Source organism: Caretta caretta, chromosome 1, assembly GCF_965140235.1.
Source record: "Caretta caretta isolate rCarCar2 chromosome 1, rCarCar1.hap1, whole genome shotgun sequence".
NCBI lineage: Eukaryota > Metazoa > Chordata > Testudines > Cheloniidae > Caretta > Caretta caretta.
The window spans coordinates 192,951,313-192,971,635 of NC_134206.1; the positions used below are offsets into that span (position 1 = coordinate 192,951,313).

The window sequence follows — 20,323 nt, forward strand, 5'->3', positions numbered from 1 at the left end:
AACTTGGCCATGGAGAAGCAGGGTCACAGATGCAGCAGCAGTATGGTGGGCAATGCCATTCTGTGCACATGCAGTTTCCAGCAAGCACTTTCTGCATGTTGCACAGGAAAGAGATAGAGGAGCTGGTCAACTACCCAGCTCACTCCTGGGGGTTCCTGGCACCAAAGTGCTACACATGGCAGAGGGGTTCACGTAACCCCACTCCACAGGCAACTTGTGTTGGAAGTTGTGGGCTTTAAAGATTCAGTCTAAATGGATTTTTTAAATGTCTTTATTTTTAGAAGATCAAACAATATTGTCACTGATCTGAAGGATGAGGTTACTTGTTGAGATACAAGATTGAGTTTTGTAAGACACAAATGCCGAAGGTAACAATTCGCAAATAAATAAATACAGAAAACCAGAGTCTTTGCATAGTTCAGAAGTGAACAGTAGGGGGCAGCAGTGCGCGGGGTGAATTGGCACACAACACACACATCCATGTTCTTAGTCAAAAAGTTGCAGCTGAAAAAAAAATCCTAAAAAGGGCAAACTATTAAAAAACATGTTTTCGGCTGAAAGGGAGCTAGCTATGTGTTTGTAATCAGATCATGCCATAGAATGCGTCTCGACAGACAGCCATTTACATAATCTGCCTCGGCATCCCATAGCCTGTCATGCCGGACTGTGATGCGCCTTTGTTGCTCCCCATCTGAAGGCCTATGACATTCTGTCCCCGACGAAGCTGCTCTTCCGAAAATCCTCGCCGATTCTGCTGTGCTTTCCTGTCCAGACACAAAAGCAATATCGGATCAACCTGATTATGCCTACATGATTTTAAAAGGCTTCAGGGCTCTGAAATTGACCCTTCACAAGTGTTCTCTCTGCACTGCAATGCTTTATTCTTTATTTCAGCATCCCATTGGCTACACAACACTGGCAGCCTAACTGCTTTTCTGCACTGCACACCGTGATGTACATGCCAGCCAAGGCCATACCAACACTTTGCACCTGTATTGTGCCATTCATGCTAGACTCCTCAAGTGCGTACAAGTATGCTGACTCCCACAACACCCTAGGAGGTAAAATACTTGTATGATGACGTATGACACAGTCATGAGAAGGTTAAGTTGTGTAAGGTTATGGCATCCAGAAGCAGCTAGCAACAGCGTCCTGGCCACAGGGTATGATCAATGAGACGGTGTCTGTGATGGAACACAATTTGGTATCCAGCTAGAGCACCAGTGTAAATTGGGAGTCATTCCATGTAAGTTAATGGACCTATTCCTGAGTTATACCCATGTAAATGACAGCAAAATTTGGCTCCATTCCTTCGAATCCAGCAATTATACCTATTTTAGTGATAGGGCAACTGTGACAGAGAAATTAAGTGATTGGCTGAAGTTCACAGGATGAGTTAATGGCAGCACTAAGGACTAGAACCCAGGAGTCCTGATTCCCCATTACCACTAAACAAACCCTTGCGGTAATGACAGTCCCTGTCTTTTAGCAAAATCTATGTACCACTGCTGCCTTCCCCTGCCCCCAAAGTGCTTTAGGTGAAAGTATTTCAGTAGAACCCAAAGATGTCTGTCTCTTCCAATACAGCCAGGAGTACACAGCGGTAGTTATGGCAAAGCCAGTAAGGCTTTGGGCTCTGCTGTTAGATCTCAGGTTGTGGGTAATTTAAATAGGCATTCCGCTTAGATGGGTTTCTTGCTTACGTACCTGGGTGGGAAAAGTCATTTAAAAAAGGGAGAGAAACCAGTATAAGGGCTTGAAATGATACTAGCTGACATACAGCCATATAGGCCACAAGACAGAACAGTGTCACAAATTGAGGCTAGCCTTCACAAGCAAAACTATGATCTCACCCAGGCAGGGAACCCACCTGCTTCTATTCATCCTGCAGGTCAGGTAACCCTGCAATGTTGCATTATCCTGTTTTCATGTATGATCACAACCACCAGCATACTGTCACATCAAAATCCTCCACCAGGAAGCTGCAGTGTTTGGAATCAATTCAGGGCTCTACAAGGGCTGGATCCTTGAAGGGGCTGCGCACTATGGCCTGCAATGCTTGTAAGTACATGGTCAACTGTTTGGCTGGATTTGGCTCACGGTGCTAGGCAGATTGCAGGAGGCAGCCCAAATTTCTCATGAGACTCATAGACTTTAAGGTCAGAAGGGACCATCGTGATCATCTAGCCTTTCTGACCTCCTGCACATTGCAGGCCACAGAACCTTGCAGAAACATGGAAAAGATCTAGGAAAAATCAGCCATGTCCTGTGGTTTTTCAGAATGGATGGCCATTGCTCATTTTCACTTATTTACAATTATAAAAGGGCTCATGAGTTCCTACCCTAGACTCTGGGAACCCTCCTATCACTTAGTTAACAATTAACAGAAATCAGATAATGGACTCTCTTCCCACAAAACATTGCTCTTCTAGGAGGGATGCAAGCCTAGCCTAGACCTATTGAAAAACCAGCCATATTTTCATTTTCTCTTGATTTCTTTTCCAGAACCTGAAAAGCAAGCTTACTATCTACAATGCCATCTAGAGAGGATTTCTCCCCTCCCTATTTTTATAATTTTCCCAGCACTTAATTCTAACAGGGATTCATTTGCTCTTTGTTTTATTTTAATTAAAACCTTGGGAACTAATTCCTCCTTTTATTTTGATTCCTCTTTTATTAATCATGTCAGGCAGGTATCTCTGGATAATTTGTTCATTGGCTACAGAAAGTTGAAATGTGATTATTAACAAAGACAGGCAAAACTGTGAATGAGATAGAAGACATCAAAGGAGATCCAGGCATATTAATAACAGTTGAGTACAGCTACAGTTTATATTACTTAGCATTATTCCTACCATCATATGCACTTCCATGGGCTAGGTGTGCTGCGTTTGGCATTAAGTGGTCCGCTGGATAGCAAGATCTACTGCTGCTTTTCATTCAGGGTGCTTGATTGAAATATGAGGAATATATATATGCTTCTGCTGTCACCAAGGTTTTACTTTTGTTCAGCTCCATTCAGCCTGATTCTCCATTACCTTGCACTTCACTCCAGTGCAAACTGAGTGTAAAAAGCCACCATGCTGACCTGGTGGCATTTTACTCCTACTTTGCACTGACACAAATGACGATACAAAGTGCAAGGCAATAAAGCATCAGGCCCACTGACTTCTAAGGAATTATCAGCGCAGGCGAGTGAGAGAAAATCAGACCTTGAATATCTATGGCTTTGTCCACATATGAAAGTTCAACCAGTTTAACTTAAATGAGTTTTTAAATCTGTGCAAATCCCTGTGTGGACACTCTTATTTCAAGTTAAACCAGGCTTTATTCACTTCAGCTTAATTCAATTAAGAACTAGTCTGAAACCTGGTCTACAGCTAAAACTTAAGAGGACCTAGGTACCTCACTCAGGACTGTGAAAAATTTCCAGGACATTTTGGGAAGACTGATCGGTCCCCAGTTAATTTCCTAAATCCATTTGGTGCTTAAAGGCAGACAGTATTCCCACCATCCAATGGCAATTAGCTGTGGGAGGTTTTGCTTGGCACTTCACCTGTGAAACCAGGAGGGATCCCCTCTGTAACATCCATCATCCTTGGTGACAGCCAAGCTGCCTAAAGACATTAGGGTTCTCTGCACGGCCGCCATGTCCTTCCCTAAAAAGCCAGACATTGAAAATCATTAAAAAAATCTGCTTCTGAAGTAGATGATCTCAGGATAGCAACACTGTTTTCCCACCATCATTTAGCATCTTCACAGAGGTTTCCACCCAACATCTTAATTAAACCCTTCAATGCCACTGGTGAGCATAATTATCCCAGTTTTGCAGATGGTGAAACTGAGGCAGAGATGTTGACTGATTTGTTGAAGACCATGAGAGGAGTAGAAAGCAACGATTAGCATTCAGGAGTTCCTGCTTCCCAGTCCCATATTTATTTTGATACTATAGTTCAGGAGGGAGCATGTAGAGAGAGGGAGCTTGCAGAGTAGCAGATAAGAGTTTAAAATCCTGTGTGCCTTTAAGAGGCAGGTTCCATTACAAAAACCCATCCCTGCTTCAAGGGAGATTGCTCAAGCACAGAAACATTAGCTGGGTGCAGGAACTTCTGCTTTAGAGATATTACTTAATACAAAAAGTTGGGAGTAAGAAATCAAGAACCATTCAGTAATAGATGTGTGCCTAGCAGACAGCAATGGCATTGACAACTGCATTGTGCTCTATTATTATTATTTTTATTATCATAGCACCAGTTAGCACATGACACGTTAGTACGCACTATAGTTCACCCCCTTCTGGCGCAGACTAGTGCACTGTGTAAAAAAGCCTCAGTTTCCCCATCTGTAAAATGGGGATAATGATGCTTACTCAGCTTTCTGAAGAGCCTGGAGATTCCTGGGCAAGAACCCTCTGTTAACAGAGCATATTCCCATCCCTTAGGAATTACTATGCCCTTCATTCTCACCAATTTTTGCCCAAGTACCCATCCACTACTGCTGCGAATCCCTTTAACAGCTCCCTATATTGTGCTATATCAAATGTAAGCTCCTTGTCTTTACTTTCATGACTCTGTGTCACCTCATGTCTATCTTCCTTCCTTCATCTTCCTCTCTGTCCTACTCCCAGTGTTATTCTTGACTTAGTTCTCCCCCTTTATCTCTGTCACGATCCCACTTTCTCCCATGCCACCCCTGCACCTGGAACAGCCTCCCACTCCCTGTCCACCAAGGGCCAGATTTTCAAAAGAGCTCAGGCACCTACATAGGCACCAAATCAAAGGCCAGTTTTTTTCAACAGAGCTCAGCATTCCAGCTGCTTGATGTTTTTTCATCAACACATTTTTTAACAAAAAAAATGGCTCTTCAACAACAGTTTTCCCTTTTAGTCAGCATTTTACAGTTCTGCCCCCACCCTCAAAGTTTGCCCCTTCCACCTTTAGTCTCTCTCTCCCACCTCTCCAATCTTTTGTGTGTGTGTGTGTCCCAGAGAGAGAAAGGAAAAAGGAAGAGAGAGGGAAAAACCAAACTATCTTTTAGTTTCCATTTAGTAAAAAAAAATCAAAAATGCTGTGAAAAAAATAAAACAAAAAACCTTTTTTCCATTTAATCTTTAAAAAGTCACAGAAATCATATAGAAGATTTACCCACATTGGGTGCTGGGCACTTGAAAAAGCTTTCCCCATGTGCCCTGTCTTTTCTCCTCCTCACATCCCATTTCTACTACGATTCCTTCCTACCTTCTTCTCCACCCCAGTTCTTCCCTGAATATTCTCATTCTACCCCATTATTCTCTTTCCTGAATAATGTTAGGCCTTGTCTGTCTTTGACTGTAAACGCTTCAGAATGGGGAATGTATGGTTTAATCTACACCTGAAAATTTATGATGCTAGATACATGATGTTTTGTAGTAGATATAATGAAAAAAAAGATTGCTAAACTATACCAATTTCCAACCAACCACTGCTAAGGAAGCCATTGCAAGGCAGAGTGTGTGTCTGGGAAGTCAAGCCTCCTGTTTTACACATTTATATTCTACATTTCCCTGGAAACATACAGATTAAATTAAGGGATATGACGTACGCAAACCTTCAGACACAAAGCATTTGGACTGTTTGTGATGAGTAAGGTCCCTAAGCTCAACATATGTAGCAGCTTCCAACGGTGTCGAAATGGCCCATGATATTGCCCATTTAAGTTTATTTTAGAGATAAAATAAGATATTCCACAGATATCTGCATTTGCAGATGAGTTTGTATTTTTACCATTTTTGCAGATCAAGGATTGGATACCAGAAGCTGGGAGTGGGCAACAGGGGATGGATCGTTCAAGGATTGCCTGTTCTGTTCATTTCCTCTGAAGCACCTGGCATTGGCCACTGTCAGGAGATAGGATACTGAGATAGATGGACCATTGGTCTGACCAAGTATGGCCATTCTTATGTGGATCCAAATGTTTGTATCCGTACAGGACTCTAACAGTAAGATAAAAGAAAAGGAGTACTTGTGGCACCTTAGAGACTAACCAATTTATTTGAGCATGAGCTTTCGTGAGCTACAGCTCACTTCATCGGATGCATACCGTGGAAACAGTCAGATGCAAATACATATATAAAAGGTGGAGTGCAGATTGTGGGTCGGATCCAAGTTAATTATTGGGGATGCAGATTGGATGCGGATCCAAGTTTTTGCATCCGCGCAGGGTTCCAGGAATTTTATTCACAAGGGCTAATTTTCTCATAAAATAAATGGCCAGCCAGTGACCACCTTTACCACAAACTGAAGCAGCTTTGCCCTATTTTAAGCAAGGAGCAGTCTAAGAGGCTGCTATAACGTACGCACACACAGAGCACGGCATGAGGTTTCAGCATTATGGGCCCCCTAAGGTAGCAGATGTACCATATGCTGTAGCAGATGCTAAGTATAATGTTGCCCATGTGACACCTCCCCTGGAGCAAGCACCACCGTGGTTGGAGCAGAGAAGCAGGGAGGGGAAGAAAAGTTGAAACTGAATGAGCTGGATGATGCTGGCAATTTGGAAAACAAAAGGCCGGTAGCAAAACGTCATGATGAGCCTGCCTGAGCCATCTGTAGCCTCCCCTGCATCTAGCATTCCGCTTCAGCAGGCTGCCACCAAAGCCGTGCTTTAACTAGCAGTGGGGAGTGGGAGAAGCGACACCGGAGAAACAGATGGGGTAGGGGATGATTGTCACATAATGAAACAAAGCAGCCGTCAAGACTGGAATCTGAGCTACCTCCCCGACAAGCGTGTGAAGCCTGATGGAGAACACAGGTGATGCAAGCACAGACTGTAGTTCTGTGTGGAGACCGAACATGGCTGTGGAAAGAGGGCAAATACCAAAGGATACAAGTAGTTTAGGAAAGGCTGAGAAGGAGAAGGATGAAAGCAGGAGGCCACACCACAGAGGAATGCTGGGCATCTCTTGCTGTCTGACAGTCAGACTGGAGCATCATCGTGAAGAAAGATGTGGGAAGATGTATATTTGAGATGGAAGAACAAGTCAAAATAAGACCTGATCAGACACAAAATGCAAGTCATTCTGCATTCTCAGCCTCCCCTCAAGCCAAACTCAACAACTCAAGACTTTAAGATGCAGAAAAGTTTCGTTAAAAATTTCTCTTCGGCCCCCCACCACACTTGAGACTCCACAACAGGGTCTTACCTGTCTCCCCGACCTTCTTTTGCCTCTCCTGAATTACGACAATACCACTGGCGGCATCTTTTCTCGGCCCCTGCTGCCATTTCTTCTCAACCTGAAATGCCCTTGTGCAATGCACACTGATACCTATGGGACAGCCTGGCCTAGCAGAAAAGCTGGGCACTACCAGTGCTGGAGGAGGGCCTCTAACTTGTCCCGAAGAGGAGCTGCTGGAAAGAGTCCCTTCTCCTTGAGACAAACCTATCCAGAAGTCCCTGGGCCTTCACGCCAAGTGTTTCTATGGGACCTGTGGGATCAGCCTCAGGGGGACAGAGGGACTATTTTGGAGGGGATCACTGAACCAGAGTCCTCAAAAATGTAGATAAAGATCCAAAGCTGCATCTCTGAACTCTTTGGGGTTGGCTTATTACTGATTTAAGCTACCCAGAAATATACTAGGGAATGCACTGAAAAGGAGCACGTAAGGTAATCGGGATGTTTGCGAACATAGTGCAGAAAAGCTTCTTGGACCAACACATGCAAGTAAGAAAAGTACTAGAGAGAAAGCAAGGCTTCACCTTGCTTGAAGCAGCAGCCCTGGTGAAGGAGCCACAGAGGTGAAGATGGGTACAGGCTGGTCTACTGTGTTTGAAACAGCCTACCAAGCAGTGGGGGTGGGGGGTGTATTTTTGGCTCTCGGTTTTCAAGAACCTTGCAGCAAAAGCTGTTGGAAAAATATTAGTGGCAAAAGGGGCTGTTTATCTGGCCGTCCGCCTTTGTTTTTGGTTTAGACAACTCAGAGCATAGCTCCCTCCCAACAGAAAATAGGGTTCACGCTCCTACTGCAGAGGACAACCTGGCAATCTTTTCTAGTATGTGAGGTGATACAAATAGGAAGTGAATGTTGGACTTACACACACTCATCTCCTCCGTCCTCTGAATTGCTGCAACATTTCCATTTTCTAACTCTTCCCAATCAAGAGCCTCAACAGTGAAATAACAGGGGTGCCTGAAGCCCCATCTATGGCGAAGGGGGAGACATTATGTAGGGCCCAAGACTGGGATAACAAGGGGTGTTTCATTTCAGGACTGAGATGCATTGGAAGACCTGTGGGGGTGCCAGGACAGGAAAATAGAGGCTGCAGAAGAGGGTTGAGATGCACTGCAATTGCTGCATGAGGAAAGATTGTGCCTGCCCACACTAGGTTTGGCTTCATCCAACCCAGCAAAATCCACACTTTCATGCATTAAATAAAATAAATAAATAAAAAACCAAAATCTTGGGAGAAAGTAATTAGTGCAAAAGAAAAGCAAAGTGGGGGGAGATTGATTATCTTTAGGAACTATTCCCTACAACTGAAGTCCTTTTCTTAGTAAGAACCAAGCTGATGCAATTTTACGTGCATAGAGTTAAATCACTACTGGACACGAAATGCTGCCAAAACAACATCTGAAGTGGGCTAATACTGAAAACAGATTGAGCAAGAACACACACAATAAACTTCCCTTGCAATAGCTTACTAGACGGTGGAATCTTTTTCCAGGGCAAGAGGAAGGTCATTTACTTCAGTCATTTAAAATGAGTAGTTAACCCAGGTGACTGGCACTCGAGTCTGAGCTCCTGGCTTAGCCTTGCCTGGGGGCGAGCACTCCCACAGCAAAGCCATACCTACAGTTCTGTGTCGCCACTGTGTCCACTCTCGCCGGTGCGTGTTGTGGGGCATAGCCCATGGTTTGTTGCGCTGAGATGCTCTAGGATTCTTTCCCAGTCAATTGCATGAGAACTTATCTGTCGTTTGGGAGAGTGGGGGGGATTGTGGGAAGGCAGTGGAGGATTATCAGCATGCAAGCGATTTTGTCTGCATCCTTACTGCAAAGCGGGTGGGTTCCAGTCTGAGAGAAAGCAAGCTCAGGCTCTAACCCACACTACCCCTGGCCGGGCCTCAAAGCACCTCCAGTCCCGGGATGCACAGGTTTTTGTGTGGATAGAGGAGAGATTGGGCTAAAACGTGGGTGAGAGCCCAGGTGAACTGTGCAATGAAGATACACCCTACATTCGACAAAACCCCAGAGAAGAAACGGTAAGGAACAACCCTGCACTAGGGTCCTCCACGCAGCCTCCCCTCTTACTCCAGTGAGTGACCATCTACAACCGATCATTTCCCCCATCCATTGTTTTGTTCCCTCTGTAGCTCCCTTTCACCCCCGCCCCCTAAATCTCAACTCCTGTCTTCAACGACGCTAAGGCCATCTCTACGTCAAGCCTTCGCACTGCGCTCTACCATGTGGCATTAGCGATGCCCCAGAGCACATGGCAGGAGCACTAGAAAGTGATAGATCACCACATAGGAGGTAAAAGGCAGAAGATACAAATAGCCTTTCAGAAAGAATCATAGGTTCATGGGGAAATAATATAGACCCCTTCTCGTTCCTATGTGGAATGGCATAAATCTTCACAGACCTGAGCTATTGCAAACTCACGGGGGCGTTCTCAGGTTTTAGCTGAATGTTTCCATGGTGATCTTTTTAAAGAGACTTTAATGCTGGTAAAAAACGTTGGGCTGACAACTCTGGAAACCTAACCCTCCTATATGTCAGTGGTGATTTTTCGTTTTAGCTAGTCATGATTAAGATAAAAGACTTCACACAAACTGAAAAAATCAAATGTCTCTTTCCCTTTTTGGGGTAGTGATTTTTGTGATCCAATTTTACAGCTAAAATTTAAGCCTCACTTTTAATTTGAAACATTCAATAAAGGTTTGTCACAGGAAAATAGAGTTTTTCATATTTGTTATTAGGAGCTGTTTGCTTGGAAATAAGTGGCATGGGGGAACAGTTTGTTTTATTACCTTTATGCCTGTCACAGTGATGGCTTTTGGGTAACACATTAACTTGCAAAGATTCCATTATGTCCTTAGGGTAATATAAATCCCTTGGAGGAGCTAATGCACCACCAAAAGAGAATGGTAATGAGGTAAAGCAAACAGAAGCAAAAGATAATTACATTAGAGATTTTTTTCCTTAGCCAAAATGCACCGCTAGTGGAGATCGAAGCAGAGTAGAATAAAGACTGTGAGCTCATTTTCAATATCATTTTTTTTTTACCTTCCCATAAATCCACTGTCTGGAAAATATCTGTAGTTCTTACTCCATAGATTTCAGCAGCTTTTAAGAATTGAGAAATTTGTTCCATCTGCTTGAAAGCCATTTTTGATTCAGAGATCTTTGGAATGGGTTCTTTTCCCTTTGGATGTAAACTGTTTATTAACTTGCACAACAGCTAAGAGATAAAAATAGAAACAGAAGTTTAAAAAAAATCGATTAGTTCCAGATCACTAAAGCAGAAGGTAATTTCTGTGTGTTGGATTATGCTGTGTGAAGCTCTGACATGGGGAGAATCTCTCAGAGAAATCATTTCTTTAAAAAAAAAAAAAAAAAAAAAAAGATAGAAAACCACCACTGGTATCAATCTGAGTATTAAAGTGCCATTAAAGGTTTTATTAAATGACACCGATAACCTGATCAAATATACATTGATTTACTGCAAGAAATAAAACAATTATTTACTAGGGGTTACGTAACAATTGACAGTAGTGGGAGAAAAAAGGAAAACACTATCAATTGAAATATTGTTAAAGTACCATTGGCAGAGATTCAATAATTAGCCAGCAGCCAAGTCTTACTGCCCTGTGCAAACAGCAGCATTTGTGTGTTTATTTGATAAACCAATGGAATACAACATAATAGCTCTAGAATTATTCCCAAGGAGAAAGACATCATCAAACACACCAGTCTGTGTGTATTACACACACAAACAGCAACACTCTTATTTTCTTCGCAAAAAAGTACAAACCTGATTGTAAAAGCAAGTCTCTTGTTCCTCTATGAGAAATTATAGCGAAGGAATGAGTCAAACCTAACATACATATCCCAATACAGTGGCAGAAAAATTATTCTGAAATATCAAAAAGTCCTGATCAGAAGGAAACCAGTAATAGTACAGTCAATACTAGTATATAGTCGAAAATAACCCATGACCTCAGTCCTATGCAGTCAGATGAAAATACACAGTTAGGGTATAGATGTTAATAGACTAAGATGCATTGTACACATATAAATAATTCTTATATGAAATTAGATCAACACTTACCGTTCCATCCATTAGCCATTTCTGAAAATTTTGCCTTCCAGGAGGTGGATGCTCTATCTTTTCACCACTCTGTATAATAATCCAATCCACCAGCTTGTTCTCTAATTCCAGGTCATATTTCTGTTCAATCTTTTCCTGCACTTCTCGGCTTAAACCATAGCTCGGTCCTCTGTTAGCCATCTCTGGAACAAAAATACCAATTGTTTATTTATAGGGTTCTGATAACACTGATTTAAGTATATACACCAGCCCAAATCGATACGTCAATGCAGATCGACTACCAAAAATCAAAACAAAAGCAGGCATTGGCTTTAATTGTTTTGCAGGGGCAAAAATTTAAAAAAAAAATAAATCATTTTTCCCACAGCCAAACAGCAGCAAAAATCAAATTACAGTTTAAATTAAAATAGATTGCCAGTGAGATTTCTGCTATAGCAACAAAGAGATTCTAATAGAGTTTCAGATCAGTATCATCACTGCCAGCAAATCCAGAAGTACTTTAAAATTGCCTACATAATACTTGCTAATAACAAGAAGACTATACATGGGAACTCAAGGGATCCTTTCAGAGATGCAATCGGGGTGTGAGGTTTAGAAATCCAGAGACCATCGAATGGAAAAGCACTGAGAAATTTAAGAAGAGATGAAGACTGCTGCGATACCCTGCTGCTGCAGCATCGTGATTTGAAGAACAGTGTATTGATTTGATTTTCCTCACATGTGAGGAGGGTCAAAGCAGGGGCGTTGCTAAGAGCCATTGAAAGGCCTGCCTACTCAGCATAGCCAAGGAGGTATCTAATCTGCAGTCTGCTTAAGTGCCAACTTCCCCTGCTCAGTTTTGTTCACTTTCCTGGTCCAGTTCTAGTTTACTTCGGTTCGTCCACTAAACCCAGCATCAGACTAACTGAGCTCACTAGAGTTAAAAATACTTATAGGAGGACTTGGTTGGTATCATTTCATTACCCAAATGTAACAGGAACCAATAGATATTGGAAAATGTGGAAAGTATTTTTCTCCCTGCTCTGCATCCTGTGTGCTAGCATCATTGGAGAGTGAAAGAACAAAACCAAAACCCAGGCTGGAGAGTACTAATTTAAAGTACTAACAAGGGCATAATTAGGGGTGGTGAATAAAATTAAACAAAAAAGAGAAATTGATTAGGCAGACTAAAGCAAGTCTTCCTAGCAGCAAGATGTCAAATAGTCTTCCAAGGAAAAAGCTAGAAGCCCCATCACTTGCGACATTAAAAACATGACTGGACTAAAAATGAGCAAATGTGCTGTAGAGAACAAGGACCATATCCTCAGCATGTGTGAGTCAGCATGGCTCTGTTGAGCTCTAAGAGATCTATGTCAATTTAGACTAGCTGAAGACCTGACCCTAACACTGCAGTAGCAGGGCGGGAGCACTAGATAACCCGAGAAGGGTGTTTTTTGGTCTAACTGGTATGGTTTTAGAGTTTATAAACCAAAATTCTTTTGATCCTTTCTCTAATTACACCAAATTTCATCACACATCTTTTTGTCCTTGCTCTGAATCCATCCTGCTGTAATATGGGCTCTTTTAGACACTCTTTTAGAATTCTGAATGCAAGTGGTTTGTAAAGCCTGGATGTGGATTCAGCATCATCAAGTCTTTTCCAGTAAAACTGTATATTATTTCTTTTTACAGCTCCTTGTATATCTAGCACATGATTCTCTCCTCTTCCATTTCCTTCAGATTCTGAAGCTCTGAGCTCTCAGATTTATATTGCTCAGGACACCCTCAGGCTTAACCAGCTGCAGTAGATGAAAAATTTAATAGATGACCTCATTCATTCTTCTCCATAAGTATTGCATTTAGTGCTTTCTGTTTTGGGCAGTGGTAAATTTAAAACCAATGAAATATATTCTTACATAATTCAGCTGTTCCAGAGAATGCGTTACGTGACAAGGCTATTATTCAACCAAGGCTATTATTCCGTTTCATGCTGCCTCAGGTGCACAGAAGCGATCAGCTACAGAAAACAAGAACAAAGACCTCAAACCAAGCCTTAAGAAGGTGGGGAAAAGAAACTGCAGCAGTAGCACAGAAAAAGGAAGAGCAGAATGTGAATTTGGTTGCCTTTACATAAAGGCAATGGTTATGGGCCGTATCATTCACTGTTTAGCCTACTCCTGCTTAAGGGACAGGGAACTCAGGGCTTGAACTTGCTTGGAATCCTTCCATTAAAAGATGTATATATATCACTGGGATCTCGGTGGCAGTAGCAGGAGGCTCAGTACCCGCTATCTGTGGCCTCCACAGAAGCTGTGTGCCAATGCACCAATGCCAAGCTGGCCACAGCTCCTGTTGTCTTTGAGGCAGCACAACGCTCACAGGCTGCGCACCAGCATATTCCCTCCCACCCGCAACCCTGCCTCCCCAAGCTGGCTCTCAAAGGGGTGGTCCACACTGTAGAAGAGGAGGAGTGCGCCGGAGCATTCATGTTGATTGTTAATAAGTCTTGGGCCAAAGGGGAAGTTTCAGAGGACTGGAAGAAAGCAAATATTGTGGTGGTAATTAAAAATAATTACTTGTGTTGTACATGGGACAACACAAGTAATTATCGTCCTGTCAACCAGCCAGTGAGCTCAGGCAAAATAATGGCTAAGAGGAGACTTGCTTAATAAAGAATTGAGGATAATATCAGTGATATTAATCAACACGGATTTATGGGACAAACATATTTTGTCAAACTAATCAGATTTTTTTAAAATGAGATTACAAGTTTGGTCGATAAAGGTAGGAGTGTTGATGTAATAGACTTTTGTAAGACATTTGACTTGGTATCGCACAACATTTTGATTAAGAAACTAGAATGATACAAAATCAACACAGCACATGTTGCGGATTAAAAAATGGCTAACTGATAGGTCTCAAAATGAAACTGTAAGCAGGGAATCATCATCAAGCACTTCTTTATAGTGTGGACTTTCTTGGCTCTGTGTTATTCAATGACCTGGAAGAAGGAAGAAATCACTATGATAAAGTTTACCACTTCCCCAATCTTCATATTGTCTATGAACAATAAAGAGGATGGGTCTCTGATACAAAGTGATTTAGATTGTTTGGTTAAAATGGGATTTTATTACAACCAAGTGTAAAGTGTAGTTTGGGGGACTTTATCCTGGGAAGCAGAAGCTGCAAAGGACTTGGGGGTCCCGATGGATAATCAGCTCAACATGAGCTCCCAGTATGACACTGTGGCCAAAAGGGCCACTGAGAACCTTGGGTGCACAGACAGGGGAATCTCAAGTAGGAAGGAGGGTATGTTACCTCTGCATTTGGCACAGGTTCCACTGTGTTGGAATACTGTGTCTGGTGCTGGTGTCCAGAATTCAAGAAGGATGTTGACAAGTTGGAGACAATTCAAAGAAAAGCCACAAGAATGAATAAAGGATTGAAAAACAGGCCTTATAGTGATAGACTTATAGCGCTCAATATATTTAGCTTAACAAAAAGAAGGCTAGGGGGTGATTTGAGCAGTGTACAAGCACCTGCATGAGGAAAAGAAATTTGATCACAGAGGGCTCGTAAATCTAGCAGACAATGGTATAACAAGATCCAATGGTTGGAAGTTGATGCTAGACAAATTCAGACTAGATATAAGGCACAATTTTATTTTAAATAGTGAGGGTAATTAACCATTGGAACAACTTACTAGCGGTCGTGGTAGATTCTCTATCACTGGACATCTTTAAATCAACATTGGATGTCTTTTCTAAAAGACATGCTCTAGTTCAGGGGTGGCCAGCCTGTGGCTCTGGAGTCACATGCGGCTCTTCAGAAGTTAACATGCGGCTCCTTGTACAGGCACCGACTCTGGGGCTGGAGCTACAGGTGCCAACTTTCCAATGTGTCGGGGGGTGCTCACTGCTCAACCCCCGGCTCTGCCACTGGCCCTGTGCCCACTCCACCCCTTCCCGCCCCCTCCCCTGAGCCTGCCGTGCCCTCGCTCCTCCCCCCCCCCCCCCAAGCCTCCTGCATGCCACGAAACAGCTGATCAGGAGGTGCGGGGAGGGAGGAGGAGGTGCTGATTGGCAGGGCTGCTGGTGGGTGGGAGGCACAGGCATCGGGGTGGGGGAGCGAAAGGGGGGCTGATGACGTATTGCTGTGGCTCTTTGGCAATGTACACTGGTAAATTCTGGCTCCTTCTCAGGCTCAGGTTGCCCTTTCCTTCTCTAGTTCAACCACAACTATTGGACTTGAAGTAGGAATCAATTCAGGGAAGTTTCAGAGTCTGTGTAGTGCAGGCAGTCAGACTAGCCGATCAGAATGGTCCCTTCTGGCCTTAATCTATGAAAATGGATAAATGAACGCTGACAAAAATCAGCATTAATTTACCCATTGACTTTGGGTAGGTCTGCGGTGACTGGACGGTACCGAATCTCCACAAAGTGGGACGATACTGAGGGCAGAATAGTAACCTTTCATCACTGCCACATATACAGTCCTAATCCCAGTTCAGATTCACCACTTTCATGCCTCCCTTTATCCACAGAAAGAATGATACAAATCTAAATGATTCAAAATGTGGAAAATATAAGAAATGGCTAATTTAAGTCACATTGTGTAAGATCATCACATGTGGAATTCATCTAGCAGTTAGAAAGAAAAGCTGAATCCTGCCAGTGGCTGACTGTAGGACCTTGCACAAGTTATTAAAAAAAATAAATCTTTCCCTTTTCCTGAGCTGTAAAATGGGTACAGTACTTATCTGCTGAACCTCATAAAGATTGTTGCAAGGGTGTTAGTGGATGAACCACGTGCAAATTATCTGTTGAAAGGTAGTCTAGAAATGCACAGCTGATGGTACAGTGCAGTAGCAAGGTTTGTCATCATGACTATGAGATGGACACAGGAGTCATGAGCTATGAAGGCACAAGTAAGATATTCAGCATATGGGTTTTATTCATGCTCTTGCTTTGTTCTACAGCATATTCACATGTTTTCTGACTATATTGCAGAGATTACAAGAAAATCATTGGTTTCAGAGTAGCAGCCGTGTTAGTCTGTATCCATAAAAAGAAAAGGAGTACTTGTGACACCTTAGAGACTAACAAATTTATTAGAGCATAAGCTTTCATCAGCTACAGCTCACTTCATCGGATGCATACAGTGGAAAATATAGTGGGGAGATTTTATATACTCAGAGAACATGAAACAATGGGTGTTAGCATACAGACTGTAACAAGAGTGACCAGGAAAGGTGGGCTATTACCAGCAGGAGACATCAAGAATTAAAACATTCAAAAACTAGTCGGAGAACACTTCAATCTCTCTGGTCACTTGATTACAGACCTAAAAGTCGCAATTCTTCAACAAAAAACAGACTCCAATGAGAGACTGCTGAATTGGAATTAATTTGCAAACTGGACACCATTACATTAGGCTTGAATAAAGACTAGGAGTGGATGGGTCATTACACAAAGTAACAGGTTTCAGAGTAACAGCCGTGTTAGTCTGTATTCGCAAAAAGAAAAGGAGTACTTGTGGCACCTTAGAGACTAACCAATTTATTTGAGCATAAGCTTTCGTGAAGTGAAGCTTATGCTCAAATACATTGGTACTCCTTTTCTTTTTACACAAAGTAAAACTATTTCCCCACGCTTATTCCCCTTCCCCCCACTGTTCCTCACACGTTCTTGTCAACTGCTGGAAATGGACCATCTTGATTATCACTACAAAAGGGCTTTTTTCTCTCCTGCTGGTAATAGCTCACCTTACCTGATCACTCTTGTTACAGTGTATGGTAACACCCATTGTTTCATGTTCTCTGTGTATATAAAATCTCCCCACTATATTTTCCACTGTATGCATCCGATGAAGTGAGCTGTAGGTCAGGAAAGCTTATGCTCTAATAAATTTGGTAGTCTCTAAGGTGCCACAAGTGCTCCTTTTCTTTTTAAGAAAATCATTCTAAGTTTGTTTTTAAAAAGTTATTAGGAATATTACCTTATTATAAGTTATTAGGAATATCTTACCTATGAGCAACTGCTTTATTTTTCCTCAGTTAGCTTGTACAGATTTCTGAAGGTGAGGGGGAAAAACATTAAAGATAATATTTTTAAAAGCACTTCTAAATTTGAACTTTTTTTTTTCTGTATTCCACAGATTTAAAGTCCAATATCTAGGCATATACAAGAGTGAAAAGAAAGAACTGTACATCTGAGAGATGTCCCCTTTACATTGGTATAAAGTGCTCCTCTTTCGTTCTAAGGGTAGCGCGATAGCAGGGTTTAAACTTCTCATGTGTCCAGGACTGAACACTTCCCACCTTTGGCTTTAGAGATGAATGATTTGAGGGTGAGAGCAGGAAGAAGGGGAATTCCATATTTGTGGGGAAGGAAAGATTGCACTGGCAAGGTGATTTACAAAACAGCTGTTTGAGGCTGCCTGTGGGTCTTCAGTTTTACATGAGGTCCCTGGTCAATGGATTAGCAAACAGAGCATTCCCAGGTACATAATAAACATAGTTTATCACCATCACGGCTGTGTTATATTCAAAAGATTTACAAGGAGACCATTGGGATCATCTCGTCTGATCTCAGACCAGAAATTATACAGTTTAGCAATTTCACAGCATCAAGCCAGTCACTTCAGGTTCAACTAGAGCATCTCTTTTACAGAGACGTCCAAGTCTTGATTTAATTTCTTCAAGTAGAGGAGAATCCCCCACTTCCCTAGTTACGTTGTTCCAATGGCTAACTACCCTCACTAATCAAAAAGGCAAAGACATGACAGTATCCAATAGCTAGAAGCTAGATAACTTCAGCCTAAAAGCTGGAGATTTTTAACAAAGAGCCTTTAGTTTTTTCCTCAGGCAGGTAGTTATAGCCCACAATCAAGTCAACTCAATTTTATTACACTGAGCTTCTTTACAGTGAGAAACTAAGACTGATTTTCCAGACTTCAAATCATTCTTGTAGCTCTTTTCTGAACCCTTTATACTTTATCAGCAGCCTTTTTGAAGTGTTGACACCAGAACTGGACATAATATTCGAGTAACAGTCTCACACGCAGTATCTTGTGTTCAGTGGTCTAACATATCTGATTACTGAAAATTACTGGACAGTTCTGATTTTGCTGACTGAGATGTCATTTGAGTTGTTTTTAAAGAGCAGTGCTTTTATAATGAATAGGTCATGTATTTTAATCAATCCTCTGACAGTATGCAAATGTATTCAACAAAGACAAAAAGGAAGTTGATTGGCTGATTTGTGACATTACAGTTCAGCTAGAGAAGATACCATATTCCCCATCAGCAGAACACAGAGTATGACACAAGAAGAGAATGGCAGAGCAGCACTTACGAACCAATCCTGGGCTGGGGTCCCAGCTGGTTGTATTAGTTTAAAAATGTACATAGCCAATGGAGAGCTCATGAACAAACAAGTCACTTCACCTGCCTATGATGTGATTCACGTTGCCATTAGACAACTCACTCACTTTTGGAAGGTTAACCTAAAATTTAACGCTGGATAGAAGGAACAATGGACATAATTTTGTCTGAATCTTAAAATGTTTCTATTTCAGTTGGAAACCACATAGCACTTTGTGCTTTCAGCTCAAAATGAGTGGAGATTTTGGCTGTTCCAGCTTCATTTTCACTCTAACCCCAGTACTGATGGGATGCCAGCTAACACCTCAAACAATAGTTGTCAAAGATAAATCTAGACAACAGGGTTATGCCTTTGGGATGGAGTGGATCTCATGTCCATAAGGGCTACTGGCCAGCTTAATCCTGTAGAGTCACACATTTTAGCAAGCTTATTCTTAAGTACACCATTTTGTTTTTCAACTGCACCTGCACTCTGTGGGTGGTAGGGACAGTGCAACAGGTGTTTGATACGCAATATACGGTCCAGGTGTTGAACAAGTTGTCCAGTAAAACGTGTACCCCGATCACTGGACAGAGTAGCAGGAATTCCCTTGGCAGGCATAATATGATTTAACAAAAATTTGGCAACAGACAGTGAGTCAGCCTTGTGACAAGGAAAGGCTTCAATCCAACTGGAGAATAAACATACCATAACCAATATAAATTCATATTGTTGACACTTCGGCATTTGTGCAAGAACGGTGCTTGAGGCAGGCCCCGGAACCCCTGGGCCACTTTTACAGGTTTACCTGTAAATATTATGGCTTTGGCAAATGGTACAGGCTGCACAGTGGCGGCTGCAAAAGAGCTAAAATGGGGGGGAGGGGCACCATCCTGTCTTAGTTACAGCAGAGACCATCCCCTCCTTTCCGACGTGCGAAACACCGTGTAGCAGGGTGGCCAGAGACGGGTAGAGTGAAAAGGGGGCTACAAAGGTGCCAGTAGGCAAGCACCAAAAGGAATCGGGATGTAGAGAGCAACCTTGGGCAACCCAGGATTCTCTCTCGGTTTCTGGGGCAGAGTCTTGGAGCAGGGCGAGGTCAGTGAGGGACCAGGAGGGTAAGAGGAGAGCGGAGAACAAGGGAATCAGACATTTCGACTAGGCATGCTGCAGCAGCCACAGCACGCAGGCGGGGGGGGGGGGGTAAGCCTTGGGCAACAGGGTCTAAAGTGGCAGAGAAATAAGCCACTGGGCAGTTCTTTTCTCCATGCATCTGAGTGAGAACTCCAAGTGCACACCCAGATTGTTCGTGGCAGAAAAGGGTAAAAGGCTTAGAATAGTCAGGCAGCCCTAAGGCAGGGGCAGAAGCCAAACCCTGTTTGAGGGAAACAAAGGCAGAATTGGCCTCAGGGGGCCACGGCACGGGGTCAGGCACAGAGAATCGAGTGAGTTTCTGGAGAGGTTTTGCAAGGGAGGCATATTGGGGAATCCATTGTCTGCAAAATCCAGCCATGCCTAAAAACTTCTGGACCTGGCGTGGGGAGCAAGGTCGGGGAAAGCTAAGGATAGCTTGGACGCGGGTGGGAGAAAGTGCACAGGAACCCTGGGAGAGGAGAAAGCCAAGGTATGTGACAGAAGCTTGACAGAGTCGTAGTTTAGAGTGAGAAGCTTTGT

At 42.7% G+C, this 20,323-nt stretch overlaps 1 protein-coding gene across 4 annotated transcripts; it reads right to left on the reverse strand.

The window, feature by feature from the left end:
• Nucleotides 1-255: 255 nt before the first annotated feature.
• On the reverse strand, nt 256-12,041 carry TAGLN3 (transgelin 3). Of its 4 annotated transcripts, none has more exons than XM_048870486.2 (5): nt 11,969-12,041; nt 11,307-11,488; nt 10,262-10,436; nt 3,557-3,659; nt 256-764 (listed from the first exon to the last, which is right to left on the reverse strand). In XM_048870486.2, the coding sequence occupies exons 1-5, from the start codon at nt 11,982-11,984 to the stop codon at nt 623-625; spliced, it is 618 nt and encodes a 205-aa protein (XP_048726443.1). In that variant the 5' UTR covers nt 11,985-12,041; the 3' UTR covers nt 256-622. The 4 variants fall into 4 exon arrangements, with proteins under 4 accessions (XP_048726443.1, XP_048726434.1, XP_048726454.1 ...); XM_048870477.2 differs by having other exon boundaries at nt 11,831-12,022; XM_048870497.2 differs by having other exon boundaries at nt 11,851-12,021.
• Nucleotides 12,042-20,323: the final 8,282 nt, after the last annotated feature.

Coding starts and splice junctions, on each gene's coding strand:
- TAGLN3 (XM_048870477.2), bottom strand. CDS start 11,852: ATGTATAGTCTTCTTGTTATTA. Junction 10,437..11,306: donor AATGGCTAATGGATGGAACG/GTAAGTGTTGAT, acceptor TTTATCTCTTAG/CTGTTGTGCAAGTTAATAAA. Junction 3,660..10,261: donor GACAGTGGATTTATGGGAAG/GTAAAAAAAAAA, acceptor CTGGCTTTTTAG/GGAAGGACATGGCGGCCGTG.